Source organism: Pelecanus crispus, chromosome 6 (genome assembly GCF_030463565.1).
Source record: "Pelecanus crispus isolate bPelCri1 chromosome 6, bPelCri1.pri, whole genome shotgun sequence".
Taxonomy (NCBI): Eukaryota; Metazoa; Chordata; class Aves; order Pelecaniformes; family Pelecanidae; genus Pelecanus; species Pelecanus crispus.
The window spans coordinates 13,760,368-13,774,331 of NC_134648.1; the positions used below are offsets into that span (position 1 = coordinate 13,760,368).

The following is a 13,964-nucleotide window of genomic DNA, read 5'->3' on the forward strand; positions in this document are numbered from 1 at the left end:
CAATGCTTCGGTGAGGCCAGTGGCATCCAGAGCCTGCCCTAACGCCGCCAGCCCCAGGCGTAAGGTAGCAAACCTCAGCACGGGCGGTTGCATGGTCAGTGCGGGGCTGCATCACCCCATCCCCGTGGGGCAGCAGCATCCAGGACTGCATGGGTGCTGGGCAGCCATCGCCTGCCGTGGCGCTTCAGACTCCTTATCCAGGCCAAAAAAAGCTGTGCCTGCAGAGGTTGGCTGGGAGGTGCGCTGGCACCCGGGGCTGCTTGCAGCTCTCAAAGAACCCCAGCAGCCTCACAGGCAGAAAAGACAGCACTGGCACAGTGCTCCGGCACTCTCTTTTCTGCCCGTGAGGCTGCTGGGGGGCTTTGAGAGCCACCGGATGCCTGTGGCTAATCTTGCTTTCAGCAGAGGCAGCTAGGAGGAACGGCACTGTTTTATTCCCTTAGACCGAGCCTGAGCTCACCCACCGTTGTTTGTGCAACATATTACAATGTGCCTAACCCCTCCTTTCCTCGGCAGCGCCGGCTGGAGTACCTGCTGGTATCCAAACGTCACCAGGCTCTGGTTATAAAGCGCAGACGATAGAGCATCTCCCCGGCTCCGTCTCTCCAAGAGGCGCATCTTCGAGAAGCGAGCCGTACGCGGGTGGAAAGATGTTTTATTCAGGTATCCTGACGGAGCCGAGTAGAAAAGAAGTGGAGATAAGGGAAGCAGCATCTCTCCGCCAGCAGAGGAGGATGAAGCAGGCGGTTCAGTTTATTCACAAGGATTCTGCAGATCTCCTCCCTCTGGATGGGCTGAAGAAGCTGGGGACTTCAAAAGATACTGTAAGGCTTTATTGTGTTTACTGGAAGGAGTCTTAAGAAGCTGGTAGGGCAGTGTCTATTTTTTTTTCTTCATGTCATTTTTCTGTTAGGAGAAGTTGGTTGCTTGTGGAAATTGATTTAAAAAATGAGGCTTTTGTATGTAAAAGGAAGGGAGTAGAAATATGATGCTAGTTATCACCAGGGTTGCTTTTTGCTAGTAGGTGCTTTCAGATGCCTGGCACTTGGATCTAAAAGCTTTTGATTTTTTTTCTTTTACATTTACATGAAAATGGGATACTGTCTTCAGTACAAAAATCCTCTCTGAATCACAGTAAATCAAAATGGCTTCATATAATACATATATATACACACACATGTTTGTCTGTGATACATATATAGGCAGAACATATAATCATAAAAGATTCAATAAAGTGCAGTCACTAGTACTTCAAAATATAAAACTGCTGAGATTACACTTTGATAAAGGTTTATGCATGTATGTTTCTTTTAAAATGAAGATACATAATTCTAGGTTTTAAATATTTACATATGCAATGATCCATGTGATCCTGTAGCTGACATACAATATTATTCATCATGTCCAGGGGCTGGAGAGCATTTCTAAATACTAATGTGCACAAATATTTGAGTTATCTCTAATGGAAAATGATACTTAAATGTAATATCAAAAGTTCTGATATAAGGAGCAAAAATCTAGAAAATACATCCTACCAAGGAAAGCTCCTTTACTTTTTTTTTCACCAGTTGTTGCAAGTTCTTGCACCTTGTATCACACAATATTTGGTTTTTTTCAATACTTGATACAGGTTCATTGAAAAAAGTGAATCTTTTTATTTTTGGTGGGGTAGTTTCATCCTGTCACAGCCTTCCTGCTCAGCTGGGCTAGGCTTGGCTCTGCCTGGCTGAGATAAGTGGAATGAGTTGGCTGTTCTCTGCAGTGCACATGGAGGTGATTTTTTTTGACATCCCAAATGTTCTGCAGTTGTAGGGGTGAAACTCCTGCCCAGGGAAAAGCTCAAAAGGAGTTTTCCTGGTCACCATTGAACAGCAGCTCTCCGTCAGGGAGCTACAAAGTGCCTTTCAGAGCATGATGGTGGTGGTGTTACTATTATCTTCAGAGCCTAAATAACGTGTCATGGCTTAGTGACCCACAGTGTGCGGGGCTGAGACCCCGATGACAGGGGTTTCTGCTCTGCCCGGACGAGAGAGGCAACAGGTAGCAGGAGCCAGGGGCACTGAGCACAGACATCCTTTTCCCCACAGCAGCAAGGACCATGTTTGGCCCTGGCACCAGGGGCAGAGCGTGGGGCTCCTCGCCATGGCCCTGGTCACAGAAACATCACCAGAGGTTTCCTCCCTGCTCCTTTCCTCTCTGCTCCTTTCCTCCCTGCTCCTGTGCCTGCGCTGGCTGAGCTGCGGCTGAGGCATCGGCCCTGCTGCGTCCACAGCCCCTGTGAGGAGGGTCTGCATGGGGAGGGTCTGCACACCTCCATGTGCCAAAGCCCTGGGGAGGTCCACAGCCCCCGATGCCCTCCAAGGACAAAAAGGAGGTGCGGTGTGGCAGAGGGGCACTGCCCGCCCTGCCTACCCTGGCCGTACTGGGTCTCCAGCCAGGGGCAGGGTGAGAACTGAGGTGGTACAGGCTACCCCACTGCAAAACCACCTTGTCCCCATGCCACAGCGAGGGGTGATGGGACCGTGGGCACATGTGGCCAGGGCTCACCTCGGCCACAGCCTCCTGCCCCATGGGACATATGAGGAGTCCCCAAAGCGACAGCACCGGCACGTGCTCAGGCCCATTCCCGCAGCCCCAGAGAAGATGCCGTGAATTTCAGAGTTGTTGTGGTGGGTCGTGTTGCAGCAAAGCAATGCTGCCAGCACCACCATGCTCATACTGCATGTGGCCGGGACGGCAGCGAGCATCGCTTCAAGAGAACCCACCGTGTCTCCCTGGTGCTGTGGCTACCCTGGACGTCACAAGTGTTGCCCCCAGGGCGAGTGGAAGATCACGCGTCTCTCAGACTGGAGAAGCACCAAGAGCCTCTGAAACGTGGGACCCCCAACTTGGCATGGCCACAAACCGAGAGGCCCAGGTCCAGAGGGGTTGACCTGCGTGGTCAGGAGGCCCAGGGCATCAGGGGTCTTTGCCCAGGGCATTTGCACGCCTTTCTTGTGACTACCTGCACACCTCCTAACAAAGCAGCACATTTTCGTGTCTAAAGCTGCGCATCAGCTGTGGTGACGTGGGTGGAAGGGCTTTTGACGTGACTGGCATTATTAATGCAGGGTTTCCCGCGGGGGTTTTCCAGTGGCCTCGGCAGGAGAAGAGAGGAGCCAACAGCTCCCCAGAGACAGGGAGAGGTGGCGAGGACAGACCTTGTCTGTCAGAGTGACAGCTGGCAGCAAGCACTCTGATTCTGGGGAGAAATCCCCTTCCTTTTGGCCGCAGCGCAGGGGGTGCTGCCCGCAGCAAGGCGCAGCAGGTCACCGGGGCAGGTGGGCTGGCGTCCCCCCAGCTTGTGTGCTGTTACTCGGCTCCTGAAGCACCTTTCCTGGTGATGCCCCATATAGGCAGGTTTGCTAAATATTTGTTGTAATTATCTACGTTAAGCCTCCGATATTTTTCAGTGTATTGCTCTGGGTTGGACCGAACTCTTCTAGCTCCTCGCTCCCTTTACATGTTCCACTTTGTTTGCCTAGTGTAAGACCAAACTATAGCAGAGCATGCATTGGATTTGGCAGAAGTAGGGCTGGATATACACTGCAGAAATGGTTTTGTTTTGCTGCCTCACTATTAGCCTCCTCCCCAAAGCCCAGAATGGGCAGGCCATGCTGGCTGTTGGCAGCTCCTCCTCATGCTCTGACACTTCGCCCTTGCCTTGAGAGCCGCCGGACGGGTTTGGAGGGTCTTTGCCTGAAACAGTCCAGCATCACTTTACAAGCCGGGAAACTAAGTTATAAATAGTAACAAACAGCAACAAAAAGCATTTCCCCCTCCCAAAATGCCCTCAGAGCCTCCCCTGGGCGCCCAGGTCCTCAGCGCAGCTCTGGGTGCCCCCGTGGCCCCGTCCCCTACTCCCGAGGCTGGTGCAACGTTGCGGTTAATTGCAGTGCATTCAGTTTTCCCTGCTTTCCCACTGTGCACTCCCCAGAGTTTGTTGTGTCTTGGTTAAAATGCAAAAACCTTTGCCGTTACGTGCACTGTCTTGGTCAGAGACCTGGCCGCTGCCTGGGCAGCCAGGGGGCACAGGAGAGCAGGGGCCATCGCTTGTCCCACCTCATCCCACTGCGAGAGGGGCTGACAGCACGTGAACACAGGCTGCTGGTAGAAGAGGTGAATTTGGATGAAGGATGGGAATAAGAGAGAAATGGGTTATTTCTTGGGACGAGCTCCATCGGTGTGTTAAAACTCCTTTTTTTCTACTGTCTAGGTACAGAAGAGAGGGCAAACCTCCTGAGATGGATTTGGGGAGGGGAGGAGCTGGCATCTTCCCCGACTTTCATCTCCACCTGAGTGAAACTGTTGTTGACCAAAATAGTGGGAAACCTGCCAGAGATGGAAACTGCAAGATGCAGTGATGTACTTGCTTATACATTAGAGAGGAACAAAACTGGACAGAATTATTTGTGGTTTTGACGGAGTGGTAACTAGGTTCAGCAATAGCTGGTGTCTCCACTCACTTCTTTTAGGTTTCTACTGTGACTTTTTTAGGGGATTATAGATTTTTGCAAAGTCTCAGGGATGGAAAGGGAGATATCTTATGAAAAAATCCTGCTTTGTATTTATATTGTGCTGAATGATACTAGGAATAACTTAGTTTTTTGCACTTACACAATGGTTTGTAACATTTTATTTTTTTATAAAACTTTCAACAGTTTTGTGTGATGCGTAGAAAGGAAGTACCAGGTAATCTGGGTTACTCCAAACACCAGTCCTGGCTGTGTGACTGGCCCATGCTGGAGGGAGAACACGGCTGCCTTCTCCATTGCAGTCACAGGGAGGTTTTCCTCCTCTCCCTCCCTCCCTCCCTTCCTCCCTCCCTCCCAGACATGGTCTGCTTGCAGTTTTCCAGCAAAATGTGCATTTGCAAATGTCCCCTGGCACATTATTTGTTTAGCAAGTACGTATCCATCACTTGAGTCATCTCCGTGACTAACATCCCTCACTCTGTTGCACATGAGAGTCAAGGGAAATACAAGTTAAAGCAAACCAATTAATAGCCTGAGACAGGATGGTGCTGCAGGGAACCTTTTCAGCCCCCTCTTGCTAGATTATTTCTGTATTGGAGCACGACGTAAGCAACATTTGGTCCCCCGAAGGCAGGATTCGCTGTGCTTTTCAGAAGAGCAGGCGTCAACAAAAGACAGTCCTGTTTGTGGTGGTAACGCATGCTCTCCGAGTGCTGGATTTTTTCCTTTCAGTGGTGGATCCCATATAGGAGTCATAAAACCAGGGCTTGAGAAAACCCACATATGTAACTGGTTAACGATCCATAGGAGAACTTGTAGTAAAAAAAATTAGGTTTAAATCAAGAGTAGATGACAGTTAAAATAGCAATGATGAGTGTGCTGGAGACTTGTTCTTCTCCAGCCTGTTCTTTCAAAGGCATTTGGCAACGTGATTGAGGCCAGGCAGAAGAGCACCCAGACTGTCCTGGATGATGCCATTCAGAAACTTCTGCCTCGTGTAAGGGAGCCCTCGCCTCCAAACTGATTTGCTCATCCCTCAGCACAGGGTCCATTACTAGTGGAGCCACTCTGCCTGCCTTTAATCTAGTTAAGTAATACTGGTTTCTGCTGATTAGTCTCACTGGGAAGGCGGTGGTCACCAGAGCAGTGCTGGAGCTTCGTTACTTCTTGTGCGTGAAGGAGACAGCGCAATGTCAGATCTGATTTCTCCTCATCACTGGGAGCACGGCTATGTTACTGCCTTTCCACAGGACATGCTCTCTAGCATGATGGTCAGACATAGCACCTGCAACCGAAAATGGTCATGAAATTTTATTTCCTTTCAAGTTGCAGGTTGTATGCAGAAGTAAGAACAGTGAAAAGTGGGGAAAAAAGGAGATTACGTGTCCTGGTGACCACTGCTGTTGGCTGCATCTACCCGATCTCATCAGTCAGGTCCAGTTTAACCACCCATGTTATGCCTACAGCAGGATCTGAAGCACTAGCATGGCTGCAGTTATTTTAGGATGATGCCAAGTTCCATTAGCCTTTTGTAAGCGTTGTTATTTAACATGCCGCACAGATTATTTTAAAGATGAGGCACTGCGTATGAGGGTGCATGCTGGCCAACTCAGGGAACCATGGCCCAAGGTTTTCAAAGTTACCCTGATCCCATTGAAATTCCCTCAGGATGAGGAGGTTTACTGGTTTAGATGTCTCTGCAGACACACATGCATATTTAATACGAATGCAAAAATCCAGGCATAAGCCAGTAAGAAGGTCGCACTGTGGACAAATTAAAATCAGAAGGAAAGGGCAGTAATGGGGGGTGGGGAGATTAGCTGGGCAGAGAAATGAGCAGATAATCAAGCAGAGTTATTTCGCCTCCAGCAGAGTAGGTGCATCCATCCGTGACGAACATTAAACATAAAAAAGCTTTTGGGAAAGCAGTTGGAAGAGATTTTAAGAGGCAACATGCTTCTCGCAGAGCAAATGGAAATGACAGAGCAAGTGAGAAGCTGCCATACGAAGTGTTGGGGGTTCCCAGGAGAATACCTACCTACCTCAGATGATCTCTTACCTCTTCCCCTCCTCTCCTTTCCCTCCTGCAGCATGGCACCCAGGATCCAGGATTGGTCCCATTTGGTCACCCTTAGCAGCTGAATGCAAATGCAGAGGGAAGAGAGACGCAGTGTGATTTTAGACCAAATTCTGATCTAAAGGCCAGACCAGGTCTGACAGTCCCTTGTTCACTCGCACCTGTAAGACCCAATGCATAGACACCCAAATCAGCTTCTTAAATTCTGGGTTGATTCACGCAAAGAGCATTGCCACAGGTGGGGGCTGGACACAGGTATTTCCTATGCCAGCAATGCCAGTGCTCAATAAAAGCATCTGTGTTCATTCAGTAAGTCCATTCACCTTTTTCATACTTAGGTGGTGCATGTACTTGGAAAGGTAATTTGTTACCTCTTAACTTGTCACATCACTGCAGAATTCCCCATACCCTTATCAAGATGAAAGCGATTACAGCTGAAACACAAGCTTGGAAAAGCCTGACTTGTTTTGATTCCTATATGAAATAAAATCTTGAACTTGAGTTTGGAAAAAGGAAGGCATCCCTCCAAATTCTGGTTAATATTTTGAAAGGATTGTTCCCGTCCCAATACAAAGTAGTTCTTTCTTGTCAAAGCCAGGCAAGCCAGAGCTGGCAGGAGAGCAAACAGATGTAGGCTAGGAAGAGTACATGTAGTCTGGGAATCAGGGAGAGTGAGACTTTAGGGCATCCCTCCCATGGGAGCCGCGCTGGCCTGTGGCCACCACAAGCAGGCTGGCGATGCAAGTCACTTGTGACTTTACTCTGGCTTCACCCTGCTCTTCTGTGTGTGTTTTTTCTTAAAGCAACCACATAATATCCTGCAGAAGCGCCTGATGGAGACAAATTTATCAAAATTACGAAGCAGCCGAGGCAGCTGGACTCTGAAGAGTGATATCTCAGCGCAGACCAACAAGCTGAATCAAACCAAACTGGGCAGCTCAGGGAAAATGGAGGATGAGGAGCTCATAGTGGTGAGCTGCCAGGTAATGGTCCCTCCCCAGCCTTCTGGGTTTTTTTCCCCAAAATTTTATTTCTGACAGCCTCAAGCTGTGCTCTTGTTCTCCATGTTTCCCGATTAGGGTTGTGCTCCACCGGGGCTGTCACAGCTGTGCTCCCTCTGCAGCTCAGGGCTGCTGGGGCACGGACACCTACCTGGGTCTCGGAGAGAAAACTGGTCTGATGGATGTCTTCCCTTGGATGTCAGGGTGGAGGGAGTAGCCAGGCTGGGGCAGCATGCTGAAATGCTGAGGAGTAATTATCCATAGTGAATCCCTGTGCTCACAGCCTATTTGTTTACCTCAAGTGCCACCCCTCTTTTCTTCCACCAAGAGTAATTTCACATTTCTCCTCCCTACCCCCACGATCTTTTGTATTTCTGACTCTCCGCAATATTCACTCCTGCCTGGGGCTGCCCCTTCTGCTCTCTGCAGGGGCAAATGCTGCCGGGAAGGGCTGAGCACCCAACACCATGTTGTTTAGTAGCACGGCCTTCTTCAAAAAGCAGCTCAAGAGCCAACACTTTGGTGCCTGGGGTGCACAAGGCTACACCCTGTGGGCACTGAGTACGCAGTGAGCAGGGATGGGCTGGCACGAGGAGATGTTGGTATTTTGGTGGGGACCGGTGTGTGCGGAGCAGAGACCCCGGACACCCTGCGCTCATCCTGCATCCCATGCATCGTCTCCCATTTCTGCTTGCTCTTGCAGTGTGCAGGGAAGGAGCTGAAGGCCGTGGTGGACACCGGCTCACAGCACAACCTCATGTCGTCTGCCTGCCTGGACAGGCTAGGGTAAATATCCAGCTGGATTTCTGTTCTGTGGGAACTCGTGGCACCTGGCAGCACAGAGGCGGTGCTGCCGGGGCTGGGGCATCGCTCACACCAGCAATGGCCATTCTAGAAGGGAGTGCTTTGGGCTGTGCTTGGGCCAGCCCCTGAGCCTCCCATTACAACCAAATCCTGGTTTATTCTTTAATGTCCTTTCAGGGAGCTGAAATAGAAAGCCACTTGTACCAAACCATTCACCTTTCAGTACATCCCTTCAGAGGGTTGGATGCGTTTGTATTTTTTCAGTGCCTGCCTATTTGTCATTCAGCACCTCGTGAAATAGCTGAAAGCAGGCCTGGCCCCTGTGTCCACGGGGCAGGCGTGAGGCTGGGTCAGCCCAGCCCAGCCCCGCAGGTCCCCGCTGCGAGGCAGGGACCTGGCTGCTGGGCGTGCTCCTGCTGCCGGCTGCAGCACTGCTGGCCCCAGCACCGGGTGTAAGGCAGCTGTGTGGTTGTATACATACATGTGCTCGGAATTTCATGTCTGATGCGACTCCCAATAACAAACTTCTCCCAGTTGAAGGGAAAGGAAGTGTATTTATATAGTGTTAGAGACCTGACTGGCAGCCATTTGGAGCAAAACCCCTGCTGATCTCCGAGGACCAGGATCAGGCATCAGCTCATAGGGAGGGTATCAAGGAGATTTTGGCACTTCATTCCCATGGAGTGATTGCTTTTCATCACTGATTTGCAGTGATTATGCAAAAACCAATTGCAGTTGCTCCCTGAGCACTACTGCATGGCCCTGAATGAATGGTGCCTGTTTTCTGTCCAGACAGTAATTACTTCTTTGCACAACAGTGTTTAGTGGCTGGAAGGTGGCTGCACTTCCTACAAACTTGTCACAAACTGTGGAGCTGCTCAGCCTAGCTTACGGATGATAACAGTGCATTGAGAGGGGTCTCATCTTGTTAGATGCTGTATCAGCTGCTCAACATGTCTGAGTTGCAGAGCGATGGTCTGTGGTGGTTCATCTGCTCTCTGTGTTACTCATGCATGTCCTGCATAGTTTTTGCAGCACCAGTCTGCTTCAGCAGTCCTGCCCTCCAAAGAGTGCTTAAGAAATGCGTTAGAGCCAGATTCTGCTCTCAGGTTATGGGGATTCCCTCCTGATTTCAGCAAGACCGCTTTTGTAGCCGTCCGCCAGACAGCTGCAGTTAAAAGGCCTGTGTCCCTTGCCAGTGCTATCAGCAATGAGCGGGCTTTGGTTCCTGCTAGGCGGGACCCCACGGACACTGGGGTGTACAGGAGCCACATTGCCTGTGCCAGTAGACAGCACGGCCAGAGCAACACCCCGTCCCGCGTGCGCTGCCAGCCGACACGTGCAGCAGGCAGGGCTGCCTTGCAGGCAGCTTCCTGCAGCTCCTTTGCTGTTTCTTTGCTGGGACAGCAGCTGAAGCCAGATTAACAAAGTGGGTTAAAACCAGGGCTTTGATGCCTGGCTCACTCTGCCGTCGCTGTGGTAGGTCCTGTGCGACAACAGGCACCGCTCCAGGATGTTTTATTTCAAAGCAGTCCCGCATGTGTGGCGATGATAAAGCATGAGTTTTGTTTAAATCCAGCCCTAGAAAGCAGCAGGGAAGAGGTGTGCTAGGTGATTTTGCTTTTGTTCCTGTCAGGGCAGGAGGGGCCCGGCAGTGTGCTTTGCTGGGTGCTGCTGCCTGCAGTTGAGGCTCAGTGGCTCCGGGGATGGGCCCTGCTGCTGAGGTCTCAGGGGGCTCAGCACCTAAAAGCAGCATATGTGTGCCCGAGGCACAGGCTCAATTCCTCCCGTCTTTTTTAAAAACCTTTGTGCATCTTGTCACGGCCCCGTTTGAGCTCTTCCCCTTGCCTCTAGGAAAAGCGGTGGGGTTAGCTCGCAGGTTGCCGCAGCGTAAGAAATCCCCTGCGGAGGTGTAGGTGCAGCTCTGGTCACTGCACACTGCTGGGGACTTTTCCACTTGCAAACCCAGCTCCAAGATGTGTCACTCCATTGTGCAGCAGTGGTTCTCCTCCCCTTGCTGCAGTTTCCTGGCCGGCATTCAGCCATGCCAGGCTGAAAGAGTTGGGGTTGTTCAGCCTGGAGAAGAGAAGGCTGCAAGGAGACCTTATTGCGACCTTCCAATACTTAGAGGGGGCCTACAGGAAAGATGGGGAGAATCTTTTTAATAAGGCCTGTTGTGACAGGACTAGGAATAATGGATTTAAACTAAAGAAGAATAGATTTAGACTAGACATTGGAAAAGTTTTTTACAATGAGGGTGGTCAAGCACTGGAATGGGTTGCCCAGAGAGGTGGTAGAGGCCCCATCCCTGGCAACATTCAAGGTCAGGTTGGACGGGGCTCTGAGCAACCTGATCTGGTTAAAGCTGTCCCTGCTCACTGCAGGGGGGCTGGGCTAGATGACCTCTAAAGGTCCCTTCCAACCCAAAGCATTCTATGATTCTATGCGTTGCCCACGTGCTAGCCATCCGTCCTTGGGTCAGTCTCAGCTGGGATGAAGCGCTTCCTTGAAGGTGGCTTTACCCTGCCCCACCCCCCGCAGCCTCTCTGCGGCCCTGGTCACGCCTGGGAAAACCATCTGGGTCAGCGGGTGCCGGAGCGAGGAGCCATCTCCAGCTGTATCTCGGCTCTGTTCACGTCCTGGCTCCAGCGCGGCAGCATGTGCCCTGCAGTGGGGACAAATGGGAGGAGACCACTGGAGACCATTGGAGACCATTGGAGACCACAGCCAAAGACCACATGTATTCCCCTGAGCGGATACAGAAGCCATCAGAGTTGACTGCACCCAAGAAAGCCACTCCAACCTGTCTCGGGCCAGAGTAAAGCCAGCTCAGCGCCAAGGAGCTCATAAACTGCTTGATACGTTCCCACTGCTTTTTAAGGCCAGTTCCTAAGGGAAGTGCTAGAAGGGATCCAGCTCCTTCTCTCTGCTATCTTGCCTGGTCCTTGCACCTGTGGGGCAATCCTCACCTCAGTTCTGGGACCTCTGCCTCTGAGGGGGGCTGGTCCCCCCCCAGGATGGATGGACAGACAGGCACATACACGCACTGCTGCAATGCAGCGCAGCTCAGCAGAAAGGTACCTTAAATAGCTGAAAAGTGATACAGCTTTTATCTGAGGGAGACATCGCTGCCTTGAACTGCCTTTCCATTAGGTTCTTGTTCAGTTTAAAAGAGAAACTGAAGCTGAATAATTAATCAGTGTTGTCAGACTAGTTCGTGGGACGTAGACAGAAGACACGACTGTACCTGAGATATCCCTGACACACTTTTTTCTTTTTCTTGCACTGAATTTGATTGATCTGTCCCCACTTCCTCTGAGTAAGCCTAGCAGCAGCACCTGCTAACAAGCATGGATCGGGCACGCTGCCCTATCTGTGAGGCACAGGGCCATGGTGTCAGCAGCTCCACTGGTGGGAGCTGGAGAGGAGTATCCCTTCCTTACACCCACACTGTATTAGAAGCAATTTTAGATCAGCAGCTTCCCCAAGTCTTGAGGATATGGAGGAAAAAAGATTCCTCGGGTAAAAAGCAGAATCCAGTAAGGAGCTCTGCTTGGGGCAAGGGCTGATGGGGCCCCAGGGCTGCGTCGTGGGTTGTCCTATGGTCTGAGGTGGGTGCAGGCTGCTGGCTGTATGCAGAACATCCCAGAAAACCTGCCAAGAAAGCAGCTTTCCAATAACGGCGTGGTAATATGAGCAAGCTAAGAGCACTTCAGGTGTAAGTACCCTCCAAATGCCGTTTGCTCCTTGCCGGAGCAGCCAAACCGTGGGCATTTCATGTCAGAAGTGTTTTCAATGCACAGGTTAAAGGAGCATCTCAAAGCACTCCCTGGTGAAGATGAGGTGGTTTTGTTGCCGTACAAGGTGAGGGTGATCGGCCAGATCGAGTGCCTCACCCTCACAGTGGGAGCGGTCCCCGTGGAGTGCGCTGCCCTCGTCGTGGGTGAGTGTGTGCGTGGGCTCCTCTGGGTGCGGGCTGGGGCTCTACTCCCTCTTAACCCAGGGGAAAAATGAAGCTTCAGAAACACATTAAAATAGAAATACTGCTTTTCTGCAGCAAAAGTCCCTATTTGGTGCTTCAGATGGAGGGAGGGAGGATGCATTCAGCAGGGCTGCGCTCGCAGCACCAGGCTTGCGCTCTGCCGTGCTGATGGAGTGACCACCGTGTCTCCCTGCAGGCAAATCTGCCTGCCCTCGTTTGATCATGTTCCCCTCTGGAGTAACTCAGTCCTTTTATAAACAGGGTTTTATTTAGCAGAGCAGCCATGAAGGAAGGATGGAGTCACTGACAAAAAGCATGGGAGAACATTTTGAATGTATAAATCTGAATGTTCCTATTTTTCAGAAGACAATGAGAAACCTTTCTCCTTTGGGCTGCAGACACTGAAATCTCTGAAGGTAGGGATTTTCCAGCAGGGCTTTTACCCATGCTGGGGGAGCTGGGACCACTGTGAATTAGTTTTCCCTCTTATCTAAAGGCATTTATTCTCTACAGTGTGTCATAAACATGGAGAAGCACCATCTTGTTCTGGGGAAGATGGAGAGGGAAGAAATCCCGTTTGTGGGCAGTGGCAGCGCTGCGGCGGGAGAGCAGTAAGTTGGCTGGGGAGGTGAGCTGGGTGCGCACCGCTGAGCCTGATGGCAGTGCCTCCCAGCACGGCCACGCAGGAGCCCCCAGATCCTCGCTGCAAGCAAGCGAGAGCTCACCGGTATGGGCAGAAATTTTTTTCATCAGCTCACTGAGTTTTGAAACAGAATCCCTGACTTTTTCAGCAGCCTTTGTCAGCTTTTGCTGCTTTTTTTCCAGTAAGCATTGTACAGCAAAGGGGGTGTCTGAAAAGACACACACAGGGAAACACCTTAGGAAATGTACTTTTTGGAGGTCACTAGGAAGAATCCTTGAGCGCTGTTGAGAGTGTTCCCAAACAAACCTTTTTCTGGAAAATATTTATGAAGCAAGGCAAATAAACCCACATGAATGTTTTGCCAAGTGCAGGAGAGAGAGATCCTGCCTGGAGATAACGGTGTTGCCACTTCTCTCCACATTGTCCCGGCTGCCCCCCTGCCAGGTGCTCCTGATGTCCTGGACTTTTTCAGCCTATAGAAAGAGAAATCTGTGCTGTCTGCTCTGGTAACTCCTAAATATGTAGCTTGTGTGGCTGGCTCTGCAGGCAGGCAGGCGGCAGGCAGGCAGCAGGCAGGACAATCCCCCTTCTTCCAGGCACTGTGCAGGGCTCCTCCTCGCTGAGCACTGTGAAAAAGAGACGTAACACTGGCTCCTGCCTCCGACTTATGAAACTGGCAGGTGCCGGGTGCCCAAAAGGGGGATTTGCACTGATTAGTGCAAATTTGCACTTATTAGGTGCCGCTTCAGCTTTGCAGGCAGCACTTGTGGTTGCTCAGCGATGAGTGCTGCGGACACAGCCACCTAAAAAATGTTTGCTCACTGCATAAGCCAGCGTCTTTGGCAAATGATGTAGGGCAGCACCTTCTTTAGCTGCCTGTCATGACCAGCCACAGCCATTTTGGATGTCCTGCAGCCCCCACGCAGCTCAAGCCTGCTATGCT

The 13,964-nt window shown here is 51.0% G+C and overlaps 1 protein-coding gene across 1 annotated transcript; it reads left to right on the forward strand.

Moving 5' to 3' along the window:
- The first annotated feature begins 650 nt into the window (after positions 1 to 650).
- On the forward strand, positions 651 to 12,993 carry NRIP3 (nuclear receptor interacting protein 3). The gene is made up of 6 exons (XM_009486926.2): positions 651 to 824; positions 7,395 to 7,574; positions 8,296 to 8,378; positions 12,200 to 12,339; positions 12,742 to 12,794; positions 12,892 to 12,993. The coding sequence occupies exons 1-6, from the start codon at positions 651 to 653 to the stop codon at positions 12,991 to 12,993; spliced, it is 732 nt and encodes a 243-aa protein (XP_009485201.2).
- Positions 12,994 to 13,964: the final 971 nt, after the last annotated feature.

Coding starts and splice junctions, on each gene's coding strand:
- NRIP3 (XM_009486926.2), top strand. CDS start 651: ATGTTTTATTCAGGTATCCTGACGGAGCCGAGTAGAAAAGAAGTGGAG. Junction 825..7,394: donor TGGGGACTTCAAAAGATACT/GTAAGGCTTTAT, acceptor TTTTTCTTAAAG/CAACCACATAATATCCTGCA. Junction 12,795..12,891: donor AGACACTGAAATCTCTGAAG/GTAGGGATTTTC, acceptor TATTCTCTACAG/TGTGTCATAAACATGGAGAA.